Genomic DNA, 20108 nt, shown 5'->3' with positions numbered 1-20108 from the left:
ATGCCGTGTAGCTAGGGCCTCCCGTCGAGTAGACCGTTCGCCTGGTGCAAGTCTTTCGAGTTGACGCCACTTCGGCGACTTGCGTGTCGATGGAGATGAAATGACGATGAGAAGGACAACACAACACCCAGTCCCTGAGAGTAGAAAATCTCCGAGCCAGACGGGAATCGAACCCGGGCAGTTAGGTAAGATATTCCGTCGCGCTGACCACTCAGCTAGCAGGGGCAGAGATGGATAATGTAAAAACAAAACAGTAGACATACTTTGATTACCTTCATTCCATAATGTCGTGCAGTGTCATGGTTTAGCGTAACTCATCAAGTCAAGTTAAAATTTTCCAAATCCAAAAGTCTATAACATAAATTACTTAACTGGTGAATTCAAGAACATCTTCCAGAAGCCTGTTCAAGGAACTAGATGTACTGGACATTGCTTGTCGGTATATTTATTCCCTAAAACACTGCTGACAAAAAAAACTGAAGCACGCAGTAGGGGAGAGGGAAACGAAGTGGAACTTCACCGGTTGAGATGGCATGTGATGTTATTAGAGTGATTACAATATCGGGTCAGATTTACAAAGAACATGCCAGTATGAGCCCACTTATAAGTGTGACGATCTACATCTACATCTTCTTCAATACTCTTCAAATCGCACTTAAGTGCCTGGCAGAGAGTTCTTCGAACCACCTTCGCAACAATTCTCTATTATTCCACTCAAGAAAGTGTGCGGAAAAAACGAACACTTAAATCTTTCCGTCGGAACTCTGATTTCCCTTATTTTATTATGATGATCGTTTCTCCCTATGCAGGTCGGTGTCCATAAAATATTTTCACATTCTGAAGAGAAAGTTGGTGATTGAAATTTCGTGAGAAGATACCACTGCAACGAGAAACGCCTGTATTTCAATGATGTCCACCCGAAATCCTGTATCATGTCTGTGACACTCTCTCCCCTATCTCTCGATATTACAAAACGTGCTGCTCTTCTTTGAACTTTCTCGATGTACTCCGTTAGTCTTATCTGGCAAGGATCCCACACCTCACAGCAGTACTCCAAAAGAGGAAGGTTCAAATGGTTCAAATGACTCTAAGCACTATGGGACTTAACATCTGAGGTCATCAGTCGCCTAGACTTAGAACTACTTAAACATAACTAACCTAAGTACATCACATACATCCATGCCTGAGGCAGGATTCGAACCTGCGACCGTAGCAGCAGCACGGTTCCGGACTGAAGCGCCTAGAACCGCTCGACCACAGAGGCCGGCAAATAGGAAGGACAAGAATAGTGTAGGCAATCTCTTTAGTAGCTCTGTTGCGTCTTCTAAGTGTTCTGCCAATAAAATGCAGTCTTTGGTTCGCCTTTCCCCACAACAATTTCTATGTGTTCTTTCCAATTCAAGTTGTTCGCAATTGTTATATCCAATTATTTAGTTGAATTTATGGCCTTTAGATTTGACTGATTTACCGTGTAATCGAAGTTTAACGAATTCCTTTTAGCATTAGTGGGGATGACCTCATACTTTTCATTATTTAACGTCAATTGCCAATTTTCGCACCATATAGATATCTTTTCTAAATCGTTTTGCAATTTCTTTTGATCCTCTGATGACTTTACTAGGCGATAAACGACAGTATTATCTGCAAACAACCTGAAACGGCTGCTCTGATTGTCTGCTAAGTCGTTTATAGAGATAAGAAACAGCAGAGGGCCTATAACAGTTCTGTTTTACTCGATGACTTTCCGTCAATTACTACAGGCTGTGACCTCTCCGACAGGAAATTACGTATCCATTCGCAAAACTGAGACTATATTTCATAACAATACAATTTGATTACAAACCACTTATGAGGTACAGCGTCAAAAGCCTTCTGGAAATCTAAAAATACGGAATCAATTTGAAATCCGTTATCAATAGCACTCAACACATCGCGTGACTAATAGGCTAGTTGTGGTTCATAAGAACGATATTTTCTAAATCCTTGTTGACAGGGTATCAACAGACCGTTCTCTTCGAGGTAATTCATAACGTTTGAACAGAATGTATGTTCCAAAATCTTGTTAGATATCGACGTTAATCATATGGGCCCATAATTCTGTGGGTTATTCGTATTGCCTTTCTTGAATTTGATGTGACGTGTGCAGCTTTCCACTCTTTGGGTAGGAATCTTTCGTCGAGCGAGCAGTTGTACCGTATACGATTGTTAAGTACGGGGCTATGGATCAGCATACTCTGAAAGGAACCTATTCGTATTCAGTCTGGACCGAAAGACTTGCTTTTATTAAGTTACTTCACTATTCCGAGGTTATCTAATTGTAAATTACTCATGTTGGCAGCTGGTCTTGATTCGAATTCTGGAATATTTACTTCCTCTTCTTTGGTGAAGGAATTTCGGAAGTCTGTGTTTAGTATTTCCATCGATAGTATTTACATTACTATTGGATTTTCTGCCAGGTTTCGAGATAAAGTTTCGTTTTGGAAACTATTATAAGAATCTCGCATTGAAGTCCGCGCTAAATTTAGAGCTTCCGTAAAAGACCACCAATGTTTAAATTTGGCATGTTTTTTTTCGTTGTTTCCGCAATAGTGTTCTGACCCGTTTTGTGGACGAAGGGGTATCAGATCCGTCCTTTGTTAATTTATTTGGTGTAGATCTCTCAGCTGCTGTCGATACTGTTTCTTTGAATTCTAGCCACATCTGGTCTACACTTACATTGTTAATTGGGAAGAGATGGAGATTGTTTCTCAGGAAAGTGTAAAGATAATTTTTATATGCTTTTTTGAATAGGTATATTTTTCGTTTATTTTTGAAGGATTTGGGAGCTACGGTATTCAGTCTCGCTACAATAACCCTGTGTTCACTAACCCCTGTACCCGTTTTGATGCTCGTTATTAGCTCAGGGGTATTTGTTGCTAAGATGTCAAGTGTGTTTTCAAAACCTTTACTATTCGAGTGGGCTCATTAACTAATTGCTCGAAATAATCATCAGAGAATGCGTTTAGCACAATTTCAGATGATATTTTATTCATACCCCGCGATTTAAAAATGTATTTTCGCCAAAATATCGAGGGTAAATTGAAGTCACCACCAACTATAACTGCATGAATCGGGTATGTTTTTGAAATTAGACTCGAGTTCTCTTTGAACCTTTCAGCAATTGTGTCATCTGAGTTGGGAGGTCGATAAAAGGAGCCAATTATTATTTTATTCCGTTTGTGCTCTGATTCGGCAGGGAATGGCGCAATAGAGGATTATATCCTGTTTTGAGGCAAGCTGGGCCACAACTGTAGTAACTGGTCCTTGGTGTCCTGGATATTGGCAAATATTAACGAAAAGCTCCGAATTCTCCATTATGCTAAGAAAGAAACAATTGAATATCTTGGAAGAAATCGAAATTTCGAGTCATTTAAACAGTCAACAAACAGACCTTCAGAACAAAAAAATTCCTTGATAATTTCAGCCACATTCTGCTACATGAAATTTAAATTTTAGCCTCACATCAGCATTTACTTTTATATTTATTTTTATTCTATTTCATGTTTTGGTGTAACATTTTATTTCTAACTACGCGGGGCGTTCAGTACGTAATGCAACACATTTTTTTTCTGAAAGCAATTTGATTTTATAAAGATACCAGTACACCATGTTGTTACCCATTCTTTCGGCTACAAAACTGTATTTTTCAACATAGTCTTCATTCAATGCGTCGGCATTACGCAAACTTACAGGGAGGGCCTGGTAAGGCATGGTAATCCTCTACTGCCCGCCCGGTTTGCCGTGCGTTCTAACGCACGGCTTTTCGGGCGGGAATGAGCGCCTAGCCCCAGGACGAATCCGCCCGACGGACTTGTGTCGAGGTCCGGTGAGCCGGCCAGTCTGTGGATTGTTTTTAGGCGGTTTTCCATCTGCCTCGACGAATGCGGGCTGGTTTCCCTTATTCCGCCTCAGCTACACTATGTCGGCGATTGCTGCGCAAACAAGTTCTCCACGTACGCGTACACCACCATTACTCTACCACGCAAACATAGGGGTTACACTCGTTAGTGTGAGACGTTCCCTGAAAGAGTGGTTCGGTGTGGGGCTGCAGAGGGGTGAAGTGGACTGCGGTAGTCGTCGTGGGGTTGTGGACCACTGCTGCTGCGGCGGGGACGGAGCTTCTCCATCATTTTTAGGCCCCCGGTTAACATACAATACACCACAATACAATACGCTCTACTGTTTGACGTCGGATCCAACGCCTTGCTGCATCAATAACCTCCCAGTCATCCACGTTCTGCTTCCCATGGAGTGCTCCCTCATTGGGCAAAACAGATGAAAGTCGGAAAGTGCGAGATCAGGACTGTAAGGTGGATGAGGAAGACAGTCCAAGGAAGTTTTGTGAGCTTCTCTCGGGTGTGCAGAATTGTGTGAAGCATTCCATTGTCATAGAGAAGAAGTTCGTCTGCGTTTTTGTGGCGACTAACACGCTGTAGTCATTTCTTCAATTTCCTGAGGGCAGCACAATACACTTCAGAGTTGATCGTTGCACCATGAGGGAGCACAGCAAACAGGATAACACCTTCAGAGGCCCAGAAGACCGTCTCCGCGACTTTATCAGCTGAGAGTGTGGCTTTGAACTTTTTCTTCAGAGGAGAGGTGGTGTGGCGCCGTTCCATGGATTGCCGTTACGTTTCCAGTTAGAAGCTGTGACCCTATGTTTCATTGTCTGTGATAACATTTGACAAAAAATTGTCACGATCGGCCTCGTAACAGGCAAGTACTTCCTCAGAGATGGTCCTCCGTTGTTCGTTATGGTCTTCTGTTAGGCAGCGAAGGACCCAGTGGGCACACACCTTTGAGTACCACAATGGGTAGACGAGTGTGTCAGCACTACCAGAAGGGACGTCCAGTTGTGCAGCGAGGTGTTTGATTGTGATCCGTCGATCACCTCGAATGTGAGTGTCCGCACGTTCCAACACTGCAGGGGCTCACATCTATATGAGGTTGGCCAGCACGCGGGAAATCAGACAGGTTTGCGCGACCCTGTTGCGATGATGACGGACGCCTCGCCTATACTTTTGTTCATTGCCAGGTCTCCGTAGACATCTTGCAAGCGCCTATGAATATTTGTGATGATCTGGTTTCCTCCCAAAAGAAACTAAGTTAGAACTCTGTGTTTGGAACGCACGTCCGTTACAGAAGTCATTTTGAAGGTTACGTATAGCGCCGCAACCTATCAGAACTTTATGAAACAATAGTGGCTGAAGTGGGAGTATTCTATGATGCCTCACAACAAATCTCGCATTTTGTGAACTGAAGCTGCTGGAGAAAAAGAATGTGTTGCATTATTTACTGAACACCCCTCATATTTTTTAACTTACCTCAATGACACACGTAAATACTATGGGTATTCGGAAAGTAAGTTCCGATTTATCGCGAAATGGAAACCACTGTGATAATCAGAAATATTTTATCTGCAACGGTTAGCTACATCTTACAGCCACTGCTTTACATAGTCACCACTCTGATTTAGAAATTTGTCGTAGCATTGTACCAGCTTTCCAATACCCTTGTCATACAAGGCAGCCGCCTATGCTTCCCGCCAATTCTCTTCATTCATCTATAGCTCGTTGTCTGTGCCAGAATGTTGTCTTCATAGCCAGTAGTTAATGTGAGCAGAGATGAAATACAGAGGGAGCCAATTACCGACTGTAGTGCGGGTGATCAAACACTTCCCATCGAAAACGCTGCAGGTGCATTGTAAGGTGGCATGGTCTCCTGACCTTCATTTCTTACATATTATGTCCTCACAATCGTATTCTGCACATCAAGACGCTTCATTCGAACCCAAACTCGATAAGGTAGAGTCAATTTTGTATGAATTCATGTAAGCGATATGCATATCTAATAAGTAAATCGCAAGTGCGCACTGAGGTTGAAAAAGTTGAGGCTGGCGTGCACAACATGATGGCCACAGGAATTTTCGTTCTAAAGAGGCAACCAGCCCGCTGAGAGATCTGTCCCTTCAAAGGGGTGGGTCAGCGCACACCTACTTCAGCCGGAACAACCACCAGGAGAGAGGAAGCTTTTCCCAGAGCAAAGGGATAATGACTGCCGTGTTCGACTTAGAAGCAAATTCCACTATGTGTGGGAGCACTCAGAATATGCACTTTTTCACAGACCGAAGGCATAGTTACGTAGTTCTCACCGGAGGACGGTATATGCCTAACAGAGATCTACATATTTCCGCATTGGTCTACTTAAACGAAACGTCATTCTCCCATTTAAAAGAGCAACGCTGATTGGCGGAATATTTCTGACGCAAAGAGCCAGACGAGTGAGGGAAGACAGCAAATGATATACCCTTGCAACTTTTTCAGAAAAAGGGGCCGTTCCATTGTCGCTCTTGGAGCAGGAACACGTAACGAGAGCGAGTGTGCTTGTACATGTATGCAAAGTGCGAGGAACAAAGTCTCTCCTCAGTACTTCACTGGGAAAGCACCTCTGTCATTAGCGAATCGAAGTGATACTCTATACTGAGTTGCTCGCGATTAAGCGTTGGTCACTGAGTGGGCCACCACACTTATTGTGTGGTGTGAACATGGACAAAGTACTAGTTAAACGCCTGCGAGCGAATATTGAGTGGCATCATGGTGGACTGGTTATCTGACTGGTGTACCACGCCAATAGTTAGACTAGGGGCAGATAGGAGTCCTTGATTTCATCAAGGCTTAGGGAGAGTTTGATTGGCAAAGGTCAATCCAGATAGAAAGAGATAGTTGTGGTATTTGTCAGCAGCGAGCGATGCAGGCAGCAGTCATTGCAGCTCACGGTATTGTGTGCTACAGTGTATGTGAGCCCAATCTGTCCTCCACAACAGTACACTACATTTCTCAAGCGACAGCCTTGACCGTACCTAGAAAAGTTATTCAAGTTGTGTAGGAGCGGCTCTCAGCCATTCTGCTGAGTAAATAACATTCTTAAAGAAAAGGGAGCAAAGAACCTTTCCATACTTTGTAAAATAATAGCATTCCTATCCATAAGAGGCAATCTGCTGTTCCAAAAAGAACCCGGAAATGTATTAATTTATAAGAAAAAGTTTCACTTGATTTCTCAGAATTCTTTTGCAATAAATAATATTTTTCGTTCGTTTAATATTTTTCTTACACTAACTAGCAATACTCCAGTACCCAAGTATTCCACTAGTTATGTAAGAATATAGACTCCAGAAGACATTTGTTGTTGAATGTTTTTCAAGCAGTTCTGGTTGGTGCATTAACAGCATCTGTCTGACTTCTGTAGTAGTGCGAGGTGGAAATTGTTTCTTGCAGAAGCCAAAGGGTACTTGTTGGATCAAGCCATTGTGCAACTTGACAAAATAAAACCCACACACTCACAGAGCACTTTCATTAATCCTGCAGATTGCGACTGAGAATTGTCACGAAGTAGGAACCGTATGACAGTCCTGTAATGTGGGTTGCATAACATCAGGCGAAATCTCTCACCAGGACCTCATGCTTGGCGTGAGACACTATTTTCTACGCATCTTTATGTTCTCACAATGCGCTCAGAACTGAAAAGAGCAAAGTGATGGAACCGACATGCATACTAGAGACACTGTCGAACACATATGTGCAAAGATTTATTAGATTTTCACGGTGGTTTCCATTTCTTGACCGATCGAAACTTTCCGAATATCCCTCGTATATAGTCACAGTATTTGAAATTATTATTCCATTTATTCTATGCTTAGATTTACTCTCTGATCAAGGTAACACCTTTTTAAATGTCAAGCTGTCAAATGAGTAAGACAGCATTTGCGAACTAAAACGAATAGAAAACACAAATGTAAAGATGCTGACATTTCATTATGTAAGACATTGTTTTCTGTTGCAGGTAAATGCATTTAAAGTACGTTTATGTTCATATAATTGCATTTCTGTTTCTGGAGATAATATAATATATTTTATCTATTACAGTACCACAAAATCATTTGAGAATGGCGTAGAACGTGAAAACTAGTTGTGAACAAATAAAATTAATACAGCAAAAGCGGAAAATACTATCTTCTGTTAATCGTTTCCGTAATTGTTTTCCCATTTTCAGGCAAAATTTCGGTTGTAGGTAGTGGAGGCAGTAGACGTAAATACATTTGGCAGGATACTGGGAAAATGGTGTCCGTGTACAAGGAACGTTGCTAACAAAACACACATACGCCCCATCTTAGAATATTGCTCAATTATATGAGTCTCAAACCAGATAGATCTAACAGGGGATACACACTGATCAGCTGGAACAGTACGACCACCTGCTTAATACCCAGTATTTCCACTTCTGACACGGATAACAGTGGCGACGCATCGTGGCATCGAAGCAATGAGCCCTTAGTAGGTCGCTGGAGGGAACTGGCACCGCATCTGTTCACGCAAGTCACCCAGTTCTGATAAATTCTGGGGGGGACGGGGGAGGCGATGAGCTTTGACGCCACGTTCAGCCACATCCCAGATGTTTTCGTTCGGGTTTGGATCTGTTGAGATGCGGGCCACCTCATCAACGGAAGCTCGCCACTGTGTTCCTCTAACAACCAATCTATCACACTCCTGACCTTGTGACATGATGCTTAATCTTGTTGAAAAATGCCACTGCCGTCAGGAAACTTGATTGTCATGAAAGGGTGTACGTGGTCTGCAACCAGTGTACGATACTCCTAGGCCGTCATTGTGCCTTGTACGAGCTCCACTGGGCCTATGGACGCCCATGTTAAAGTTCCCCAGAGCATAACGGAGCCGCTGCCAACTTGTTTCCGTCCCGCCGTACAGGTGTCAAGGAGCTGTTCCCCTGGAAGACGACGGATTCGCGCCACCCCATTGGCATGATGAAGAAGTTATCGGGATCCATCAGACCATGCAACGCTGTGCCACTGCGCCAATGTCGAGTGCCGATGGTCACGTAACCCTTTCAGTCATAGTTGCCAATGACGTGGTGTTATCATTGGCACAAGCAAAGGTCGTCGATTGCGCAGGTCCATCGTTGGGAGCGTTCGGCGCACTGTGTGTTCAGACAACTTGTACTCTGTCCAGCATTAAAGTCTAATGTCAGTTCCGCCACAGTTCGCCGCCTGTCCTGTTTTACCAGTCTGCCCAGCCTACGATGTCCGACATCCGTAATGGGGGGTGGCGCCCAATACGATGTCTGGACGTGGTTTCACCTTGGTTTAACCATGTGTTGAAGACACACACCACAGCGCTCCTCGAACAGTCGACAGTTGGTGAAGTTTCCGAAATGCTCGTGCCGAGTCTCCGGGCCATCACAATCTGCCCTCGGTCAGACTCAGACAGGCCACATGCCTTCTCCATTGTACACACGGACAGCGCGCTCACTGATACTACATGCACCGTGCGTGTCTCTGACTAGCACTAATTCCTCGCCATGTGAGGCTGCTATGGCCTGGACGGGCTTATATTGATAGTAGGTCGTGGTCATAATGTTCTGGCTGATCACTGTAGGAAGAATACAAAGGAGGGCAGCACGAATGGTCACAAATACTGCTGAATTTACAGGAGAGTGTCACGGAAATGCTGTAACACCTGAACTATCAGACGCTTGAAGATAGACGCCAGTTATCCCATGATGGTCTGCTTACAAAGTTTCAAGAAACAATATCAAGTGAATAGTCTAGGAAAACGCTACCACCTGCTGTATGTTACTTACGCAGGGACTGTGCGCAGAGGCGTTTTCAACTCATTCTTTCCAGCCTTCTTACGCGGAAGAAACGAGAAGAAAATCTAATGTGTGATAAGACGTGTCCTCCGCCGTGTATTTCACAGTGGTTTGAAGAGCATGTATGTAGATATAAAATATGACGTTCCACGTTTTCTCCTGCAAATCAAGCATTACAAAAATCGCCACGAGCGCAGTGCTAACATCTGATCAAACAACGATACTTTGCAAACTGATCGAGGTATTAAAGATATGACACAATTTGATTATTTTGAAGGATGGTGCAAATAGCGCTGACAGCGGCACGTCGCTAGGACACTTCATTGCTAGAGAGAACAGATCTCGCGCATTGTTTTTTTAGAAAAACACTGCGAAAATTTACAGCACGTATTGCTTTAATAAATGTACACTCCTGGAAATGGAAAAAAGAACACATTGACACCGGTGTGTCAGACCCACCATACTTGCTCCGGACACTGCGAGAGGGCTGTACAAGCAATGATCACACGCACGGCACAGCGGACACACCAGGAACCGCGGTGTTGGCCGTCGAATGGCGCTAGCTGCGCAGCATTTGTGCACCGCCGCCGTCAGTGTCAGCCAGTTTGCCGTGGCATACGGAGCTCCATCGCAGTCTTTAACACTGGTAGCATGCCGCGACAGCGTGGACGTGAACCGTATGTGCAGTTGACGGACTTTGAGCGAGGGCGTATAGTGGGCATGCGGGAGGCCGGGTGGACGTACCGCCGAATTGCTCAACACGTGGGGCGTGAGGTCTCCACAGTACATCGATGTTGTCGCCAGTGGTCGGTGGAAGGTGCACGTGCCCGTCGACCTGGGACCGGACCGCAGCGACGCACGGATGCACGCCAAGACCGTAGGATCCTGCGCAGTGCCGTAGGGGACCGCACCGCCACTTACCAGCAAATTAGGGACACTGTTGCTCCTGGGGTATCGGCGAGGACAATTCGCAACCGTCTCCATGAAGCTGGGCTACGGTCCCGCACACCGTTAGGCCGTCTTCCGCTCACGCCCCAACATCGTGCAGCCCGCCTCCAGTGGTGTCGCGACAGGCGTGAATGGAGGGACGAATGGAGACGTGTCGTCTTCAGTGATGAGAGTCGCTTCTGCCTTGGTGCCAATGATGGTCGTATGCGTGTTTGGTGCCGTGCAGGTGAGCGCCACAATCAGGACTGCATACGACCGAGGCACACAGGGCCAACACCCGGCATCATGGTGTGGGGAGCGATCTCCTTCACTGGCCGTACACCACTGGTGATCGTCGAGGGGACACTGAATAGTGCACGGTACATCCAAACCGTCATCGAACCCATCGTTCTACCATTCCTAGACCGGCAAGGGAACTTGCTGTTCCAACAGGACAATGCACGTCCGCATGTATCCCGTGCCACCCAACGTGCTCTAGAAGGTGTAAGTCAACTACCCTGGCCAGCAAGATCTCCGGATCTGTCCCCCATTGAGCATGTTTGGGACTGGATGAAGCGTCGTCTCACGCGGTCTGCACGTTCAGCACGAACGCTGGTCCAACTGAGGCGCCAGGTGGAAATGGCATGGCAAGCCGTTCCACAGGACTACATCCAGCATCTCTACGATCGTCTCCATGGGAGAATAGCAGCCTGCATTGCTGCGAAAGGTGGATATACACTGTACTAGTGCCGACATTGTGCATGCTCTGTTGCCTGTGTCTATGTGCCTGTGGTTCTGTCAGTGTGATCATGTGATGTATCTGACCCCAGGAATGTGTCAATAAAGTTTCCCCTTCCTGGGACAATGAATTCACGGTGTTCTTATTTCAATTTCCAGGAGTGTATTTCTGTCTATAAATTTTGTTTTAGTATGGCTCTCATGATTATTTCTGAACAGCAACTAGATTACTCAAAATTGTTTCTATTTTGCAGTTACATTTCTGGCATATCATTGCTGGCAATACCTGCGGAAATGTACGTTTACGGAACGCAGTACTGGGTAGCAGTGACTAGCGACATACTCGCCAGCTTGACAATGGCATTCATTTACCTGCCAGTGTTTTATCAACTGAAGATAGTTTCTTCGTACGAGGTGAGCAACCCTATAGTGTAACAAATATCTCTTGTAAGTCTATAGTCAAGGAAATGCTTATACCATTTGAAAAAATGCTCTTTCTAAATCAATAACGTTAAGTTTTCTATTGTTCCAGTACCTGGAACTACGATTCAGCAGACCAGTCAGACTATTTGGCTCTGTTGTCTTCCTCATTAAAATGGTAAGCTCTAAAGTAAAACAAAAATTCATTGACAGAATACTGCACCACTAACACATGAGTCCGAATTAAACATATAATAATATAAAATGTATTAACTTGATAAGTAATTGAGATATTAATTGACGGTATGTTTCTACAAGTACTGTAGTTCAAAATGATGTTTTACGCACCTAATATACCTCGATATGTGCGCCATTAGCGCCGCGACATACATCTAATCTGTATTCCACTTCTCTCCTAGAGTTTTGCAGAATTGCAGCCATAACATTTGCGATAGCAGCACGAATGCAATGGCGCAGATCTGGTAGTTAAGAACTGGTGTCTACACTTGATTTTTGATAAATCCCCACATAAAAAAAACAAGTGGCATAACGTCTGGACTTCTAGAGGGCCACTCTGGTTCTAGTAATACGGGATCTCATGATCCAAGAAATCCCTCGCAAACTTTGCAAAATAGCATGGTATGCCATATTGTTGAAAGATGATGCCACGAGGAAGTTGTGGCACAACATATAACTCCAGCATGTCTATGTACGTTTAAATGTAGGCTTCGCAAAGCATAATGAGTTGCTGCTCCCCGAAAAAGTTCGGCACATGGATTGACAATTTTTGAAGTTTTATTCCAGTAGTGGCCAGGTAAGGGAGACCAGCTCGACGATATGTTAATGAAATAAGTAACTGGGCAGTATTGTTGACATTACGTGGAAACACTTGGACCAGACGTGACATCGCGGTCTTGGTTCCAGTGTACCGCCAATGCTGCAGCATTATGTGACCAAGAGGGGAGTAACATTTTGTAACTCGGTGAACATATATGTTACCGAGCAACTCACACGATGCACATTCCTCAAATGGTTCAAATGGATCTGAGCACTAAGGGACTTAACTTCTGAGGTCCCTAGAACTGAGAACTACTTAAACCTAACTAAGGACATCACAAAAGTCCATGCCCGAGGCAAGATTCGAACCTGCGACCGTAGCGGTCGCGTGTTTCCAGACTGTAGCGCCTAGAACCGCTCTGCCACTCCAGCCAGCCCACATCCCTCCTCAGTAGTACTACGTCAGAAGCGTAGCCACAAGGGTGTAAACAATCGAGCCTAGGAGGTTAAGTCATTCAGTCGTGCCACTGTTCTGTCTGGGCATTTGAGTTTCAGAGAAACCACGGCTAATTCAGGGTGATTAAGATCCTCAGGCTGCCGGCCCACAGATTAGCTCATGACGTCCCAGCTCAAGGCTCACCATATCTGTGGCCGAGCGGCTGTGGGACTTGGGAAACTTCATCGATATGCCGATATGATGTGTGACCAGCAGGCGCGCTCTGACGGACTTCAGCCAGTAGACTGCTACCTCTCTACGATCCGGTTGGGGGAGGCGCGCCTTCATGGCCTCCAAGCCGCCTAGACGTTATCGGCCACCGTCCTTGTAGACACTTGTGTGGGGTGGGGGTGAGGGGAGGGGAGTCGTGGGCAACTGGGGCATTGCTGTTTGGCATCAAGCTACTACTGCCAGCTATTAAACCCAAGCACACAACATGGGGACCACGAGTACATGTGGGGGTGGCTAGCTGGCACAACTCTGTAGGACCTGATTGGACTGTGCTCATTCCTCACAGCTGGCGGCACATCAGCACTGCAGTTGCTGCCAGCCACGACCCAGGGCAATGGATGTAATTGGTGTCATCAGGACGTCGGTACATTCCTGAATCGGCAGCGTTTCTACGCACGCAGAGCGGCTCCGAGGCCAGCCAGCATGCTGTATAAGGCTGCTTGAGTACCATTGTTTAACATGCCCTGGCGTGAATCTCCCATGTCCCTCGCCATTTCTCTCTCCCACCCTGATGCGTAACAACCTGGAGTAGACTGGGTCATTACACTTGGTGTCAGGAAGTGCTCGTTACACTTCCCGACACGGCAAGTTTTGATAAGAAGTGTTCGTCCAGCGTCCAAACGCTACAGTTTGGTGAGAAAAGTGATTGTTGGGTTGAGTGGCACCCACATGCCTTGCTCATACTGTGGCATCAAGCAGTCAGGCCTACAAGATGAGTGGTCTGCCAAGCGAGTGGATTCATTCTTATTTATCGAGTAACATGAACTCTAGTACTCACACTTAAGTTACAAATTATCCACCTGTATGAATAATACGCAACGGAAACGCTCATCTGACTATCAGTGATTTACAGAACTCTGACTGTTCACTACGCACTGGCAATACCACATTTTCTTTTTGTCTTTTATTTAACGGCTTTTATCAACACGTGGCCACCGCACTGAATATGAATGGCGCACACATAAATTCGGGACATTATGACAACATACAATTCAATGGAAAAGTCCACCCATCTTTTTCTTTTCACTATCTTATTTATTCCGATAAATTCTCTAACCTAAACACACAAATTTTATAACCTACAACAATAACACATGAGAAATTCCGCCCAGTGGGCATGGCTTTACGATGGTGAGTCTCTATATTATGGTCTCGTAATTATTTTTAACGCTACAGTGCACTTTCTGGATAGGATGGTGGATCTTTTATTATACCTCACACTTCGACTCTCACAATCATCATCACGAAACTTTCCTCCAGACCGAGCGGTACCGAAGGAACAAGCATAACCCACTAATCTTTTGAAACTACCTCGCTACTCTCCCATGCAAACCACACATACTCAAATTACATGACATACACCACACTACAACATGAAATACTACACAGAGAATAGTTACAACATTATCACTTTCAGCTTTCCCACTTCAATTAATATTTATCCCAGTTTCACACGACACTGCCCCACTTTGTAATTCTACTTTCCTACTGTGAACTCTGGAGATATATGCACGTCTTCCTGTGCAATGCAAGCCAAGTGGCGTTGCTGGATAGACGGCCGACTCACCTTGATTCTCTCTCAGAGTTTAAATCTAGCGTCACACGGAATCATATCACACAATTTAACATTAAGAACATCACACACGCGAGTCCTCAACTGATACCATGGACGAGTACTTCTCTTTATCCTTTGTCTCATACACCGATTGAGACTCACACAGTACTCACCACGTGGAAGTACTCGTCTCTAATTTCAAGTCCTGCACACGCCATTTCTTAAATATTTCAACTTATGGTACACACGCTATTTCTTAAATATTTCAACTTATTGTACACACGCTAGTAATTCAGCTTAACTTAAGCACACGCAAGTATTTCAACTTATTGCTACACGTGGTTTCATTGTGACCGTTGGTCACTTCCGAAGATTCCTACAATCCCATTAATATTACCTGCCTGACATTTAATTCTCCCCACAAAAGTTCCTGAAATAGAGAAATTATTATTTCAAACTACTCTTAAATATTCCACATGCATACCATGTCTCCACTCTTTCATCATTACGAAGCACAACTAAAACAGGTCTTAACAGCACAAGATCCAGCGGCAGAGTGCTGAAACATGGCCGTACTCTAGGTCCTCTCCACCTCTGCCGAGGTGGGGGAAGCACCTTGCTATCGTATTGGTCAGCCACATTTCAGGCGCTCAGAGCTCTGGTAAATTTCATCTCTTTGGTCCAACCAAAGTTGGCCAAAGGATCGACTCAAAGATGATCATATATTCACATTCACTATCTGCGGTTAGCAGACGACCATACATTCATTCATTTCACAGATCTCACCAAACTGGATGTAGGGATTTACTTTTATGGGAGTGCACATGTGATCAATTAAATAAATAAATTGTCATTCTTTCCCACACTGGTATCCGGCTTCGCTGTATTAATTGAAATTGAGTTATTTTACAAAAAAATGTGTTGTTCTGACAAAAATAATGAAGTATGGTGTACCTATTTTCAATGTCGGGCGGTACTGTACCCTTTCAGGGTAACCCTCGACATCCAGACACTCTGGTTTGGTGTCGAGTAGTATAATTGCGTACTTTGTCAATTACGTATAAACAGTGGTACTTGGCATATCTCCAGCTGAGCAGTATAGGCTCAGCACAATGTGATGCGGTTAGTCTCACGTTGTTTATGTTTGATTCAGTATCAGTTTTCAATTATTACGAGGGTTGCCCAGAAAGTAATGCATCGCATTTTGTTCTTCAACAATTCTTTATTGAACTTAATGAGAATTACACACACGAAAGATTAGTGTTTTACCTACACATCCTAATTTTCGCGTAATCTCCATCCCGTTCTATGGCTTTCCTCCAGGGCGAAACACGGGCGTGTATGCCCTGTCGGTACCAATCTTTGTCATGGTGGCAGAGTCAGTGCTTCATTGTGCGAACTTCCTTTGCTGATTGACAGAGGCAGCGCCAACTGCCGAACCGTAATGTGTCTGTCCTCGTAAATGACATCAGCTCGCTGCAACATGCCAGGCGTGACAGCCGTGGATGGTCTCCCCGACCGCTGCAAATCGCGGAGCTCCGCCGAAGTGCCTTCTGATGACCTCACCCTCCGTGCCCAGCTACTAACTGTACTTCTGTCGACAGCAGATGCTCCGCAGTCTTTGCACAAGCGTTTGTGAATATTCCCCACAGTTTCTTTATCTGCGGTGAGAAATTCAATGACGACACGTTGCTTGTAACATACTTCCCCTACAGACGCCATTTTGAAACTGTTCTGCAGCTACGCTACTTGTCGGAAGTGACGTAAACCTGGCGGGCTCGCTCAGGAAACTTCAAATAATACGTACGTAACGTTTCGCATTCGTAGTATTGTCTTTGGTTGAGAAAAAAGAATGTGGTGCATTACTCTCTGGGCAACACTCTTAGATTTAATTTGTGGGTACTGAATAGATTATGCTTAAGGTTACGTTTGCGAAGCCGCATGAACCGGGGGGCCTATTACTGTTTAAGGATGACGGTAAAAGAGCAGTTCGTGTGTTAACATATGAAAATTCGTGCCCGAAGCAGGCTCATCAGGAACTCCTTTGTAGATCTGAAGCTTTGGAAGCCATTCGGGTACAATGACCGCCTGAATCAGGGAAAAATTAGGCAGAATTTGGGATAGATCCTTCTCCTTTTGATCCGGCTGTAGCCACACTTAAAAAGAGCAGTTCGTGTGTCAACAAATGAAAATTCGTGCCCGAAGCAGGCTCATCAGGAACTCCTTTGTAGATCTGAAGCTTTGGAAGCCATTCGGGTACAATGACCGCCTGAATCAGGGAAAAATTAGGCAGAATTTGGGATAGATCCTTCTCCTTTTGATCCGGCTGTAGCCACACTTATCAGTCCCTTTTAGAGGAAAACAAGGCAAGACGTGTCGACATTCATACAATTGATTCCCCTGGATGGGCAGTGGATCCACCTTCTTCAATGCGGATGCACAAGTACGTCCGACCTGCTGCGGGAATCTCTGAGTAGCGAGCATGTAGGAAATGAGCAGGGACTGCGGATAGGTGGGGCTCGGTGGGAGTGTGGGTTGACTGTGAGGCATGCCGAGACAGTCCACGCAGTTGCGATAAGACTGTGTCCCGGATGGCGCATTGATTAGCGCATCTACCTAGTAAGCAGGCGATCCTGGATTCGAATACCAGTCGGCCGGCCGAAGTGGCCGTGCGGTTAAAGGCGCTGCAGTCTGGAACCGCAAGACCGCTACGGTCGCAGGTTCGAATCCTGCCTCGGGCATGGATGTTTGTGCTGTCCTTAGGTTAGTTAGGTTAAACTAGTTCTAAGTTCTAGGGGACTAATGACCTCAGCAGTTGAGTCCCATAGTGCTCAGAGCCATTTTTTTCGAATACCAGTCCAGTACACATTTTCACTCGTCATTGCTGATTCCGCGTAATTCCCCTAAGCAACTGGCATCAGTAATCCTTTTCCTTTTTCCTCACCTCCCCTCCATCTTAAATTTATTTTTCTTTTTGGTCATCAGTCTTCTGACTGGTTTGATGCGGGCCGTCACGAATTCCTCTCCTGTGCTAACCTCTTCATCTCAGAGTAGCACTTGCAACCTACGTCCTCAATTCCAATCTCTGTCTTCCTCTACAGTTTTTGCCCTCTACAGCTCCCTCTAGTACCATGGAAGTCATTCCCTCGTGTCTTAACAGATGTCCTATCATCCTATCCCTTCGCCTTATCAGTATTTTCCACATGTTCCTTTCCTCTCCGATTCTACGCAGAACCTCCTCATTCCTTACCTTATCAGTCCACCAAATTTTCAACATTCGTCTGTAGCACCTCATCTCAAATGCTTCGACTCTCTTCTGTTCCGGTTTTCTCACAGTTGATGTGTCACTACCATACAATGCTGTACTCCAAACGTACATTCTCAGAAATTTCTTCCTCAAATTAAGGCTGATATTTGATATTAGTGGGCTTCTCTTGGCCAGGAATGCCCTTTTTGCCATTGCTAGTCTGCTTTTGATGTCCTCCTTGCTCCGTCCGTCATTGGTTATTTTACTGCCTAAGTAGCAGAATTCCTTAACTTCACCTACTTCTTGACCATAAATCCTGATGTTAAGTTTTTCGCTGTTCTCATTTCTACTACTTCTCATTACTTTCGTCTCTCTTCGATTTACTCTCAATCCATACTCTGTAGTCATTAGACTCTTCATTCCGTTCAGCAGATCACGTAATTCTTCTTCACTTTCACTCAGGAAAGCAATGTCATCAGCGAATCGTATCATTGATACCGTTTCACCTTGAATTTTAATTCCACTACTGAACCTTTCTTTTATTTCCATCTTTATTTCCTCGGTGTACAGATTGAACAGTAGGTGCCAAAGGCTACATCCTTTGTCTTATACCATTTTTAATACGAGCACTTCGGTCTTTTTCGTTCACCCTTATTATTCCCTCTTGGCTGTTGTACATATTGTATACGACCCGTCTCTCCCTATAGCATGCCCCTATTTTCCTCAAAATTTCGAACATCTTGCACCATTTTACATTGTCGAACGCTTTTTCCAGGTCGACAAATCCTATGAACGTGTCTTGATTTTTCTTTAGTCTTTTGCGTCCATTATTAACCGCAACGTCAGAATTGCCTCTCTCGTCCCTTTACCTTTCCTAAAGCGAAAATGATCGTCATCTAACGCATCCTCAATTTTCTTTCCCATTCTTCGGTATATTATTCTTGTCAGCAACTTGGGTGCATGAGCTGTTAGCTGATTGTGCGGTAATTCTCGCACTTGTCAGCTCTTGTCGTCTTCGGAATTGTGTGGATAATGCTTTTCCCGAAGTCAGATGGTATGTCGCCACAGTCATGCATTCTAAACACCAATGTTAATAGTCGTTTTGTTGCCACTTCCCTCAATGATTTTAGAAATTCTGATGGAATGTTATGTATCCCTACTGCTTTATTTGATCGTAAGTCCTCCAAAACTGTGTTAAATTCTGATTCTAATACTGGATCCTCTATCTCTTCTAAATAGACTCCTGTTTCTTCTTCTATCACATCAGACAAATCTTCCCCCTAATAGAGGCTTTCAATGTATTCTTTCCACCTATCCGTGTTCTCCTCTCCATTTAACCGTGGAATACCCGTTGCACTCTTAATGTTGTCACCCTTGCTTTTAATATTACCGAAGGTTGTTTTGACTTTCCTGTATGCTGAGCCTGTCCTTCGACAATCATTTCTTTTTCGATGTCTTCGCATTTTTCCTGTAGGCATTTCACCTTAGCTTCCCTGCATTTCCTATTTATTTCATTCCTCAGCGACTTGTATTTCTCTGTTCGTGAGTTTCCCGGGATATTTTTTTAGTTCCTCCTTTCATCGATCAATTGAAGTATGTCTTCTGTTGCCCATGGTTTTTTCGCAGTTACCTTCTTTGTACCTATGTTTTCCTTCCCAACTTCTGTGATGGCCCTTTTTAGAGATGTCCATTCTTTTTCAACTGTACTGCCTACTGAGCTTTTCCTTATTGTTGTATCTATAGCCTTAGAGAACTTCAACCGTATCTCGTCATTCCTTAGTACTTCCGTATCTCACTTCTTTGCGTATTGATTCTTCCTGACTAATGTCTTAAACTTCAGCCTACTCTTCATCACTACTATATTGTGATCTATGTCTGCTCCTGGGTACGCCTTAAAATACAGTATCTGATTTTGGAATCTCTGTCTGATAATGATGTAATCTAACTGAAATCTTCAGTATACCTCCTCCTCTTGTGATTCTTGAACAGAGTACTCACTATTACTACCTAAAACT

The 20108-nt window shown here is 44.5% G+C and overlaps 1 protein-coding gene across 1 annotated transcript in view; it reads left to right on the top strand.

Moving 5' to 3' along the window:
* Positions 1–20108, top strand: part of LOC124789498 (sodium-coupled monocarboxylate transporter 2-like) — a 247291-nt gene that overhangs the window by 99434 nt on the left and 127749 nt on the right. Inside the window, exons 3-4 of the mRNA XM_047256882.1 lie at positions 11622–11781; positions 11900–11965. Of these exons, the coding sequence (XP_047112838.1) occupies positions 11622–11781; positions 11900–11965 (226 nt within the window). The remainder of the gene's footprint in view (positions 1–11621; positions 11782–11899; positions 11966–20108) is intronic.

This window comes from Schistocerca piceifrons, chromosome 3, assembly GCF_021461385.2.
Source record: "Schistocerca piceifrons isolate TAMUIC-IGC-003096 chromosome 3, iqSchPice1.1, whole genome shotgun sequence".
Lineage (NCBI taxonomy): Eukaryota > Metazoa > Arthropoda > Insecta > Orthoptera > Acrididae > Schistocerca > Schistocerca piceifrons.
Note: the sequence above shows the minus strand (reverse complement) of the source record. Positions and strands in the feature narration are given on the sequence as shown.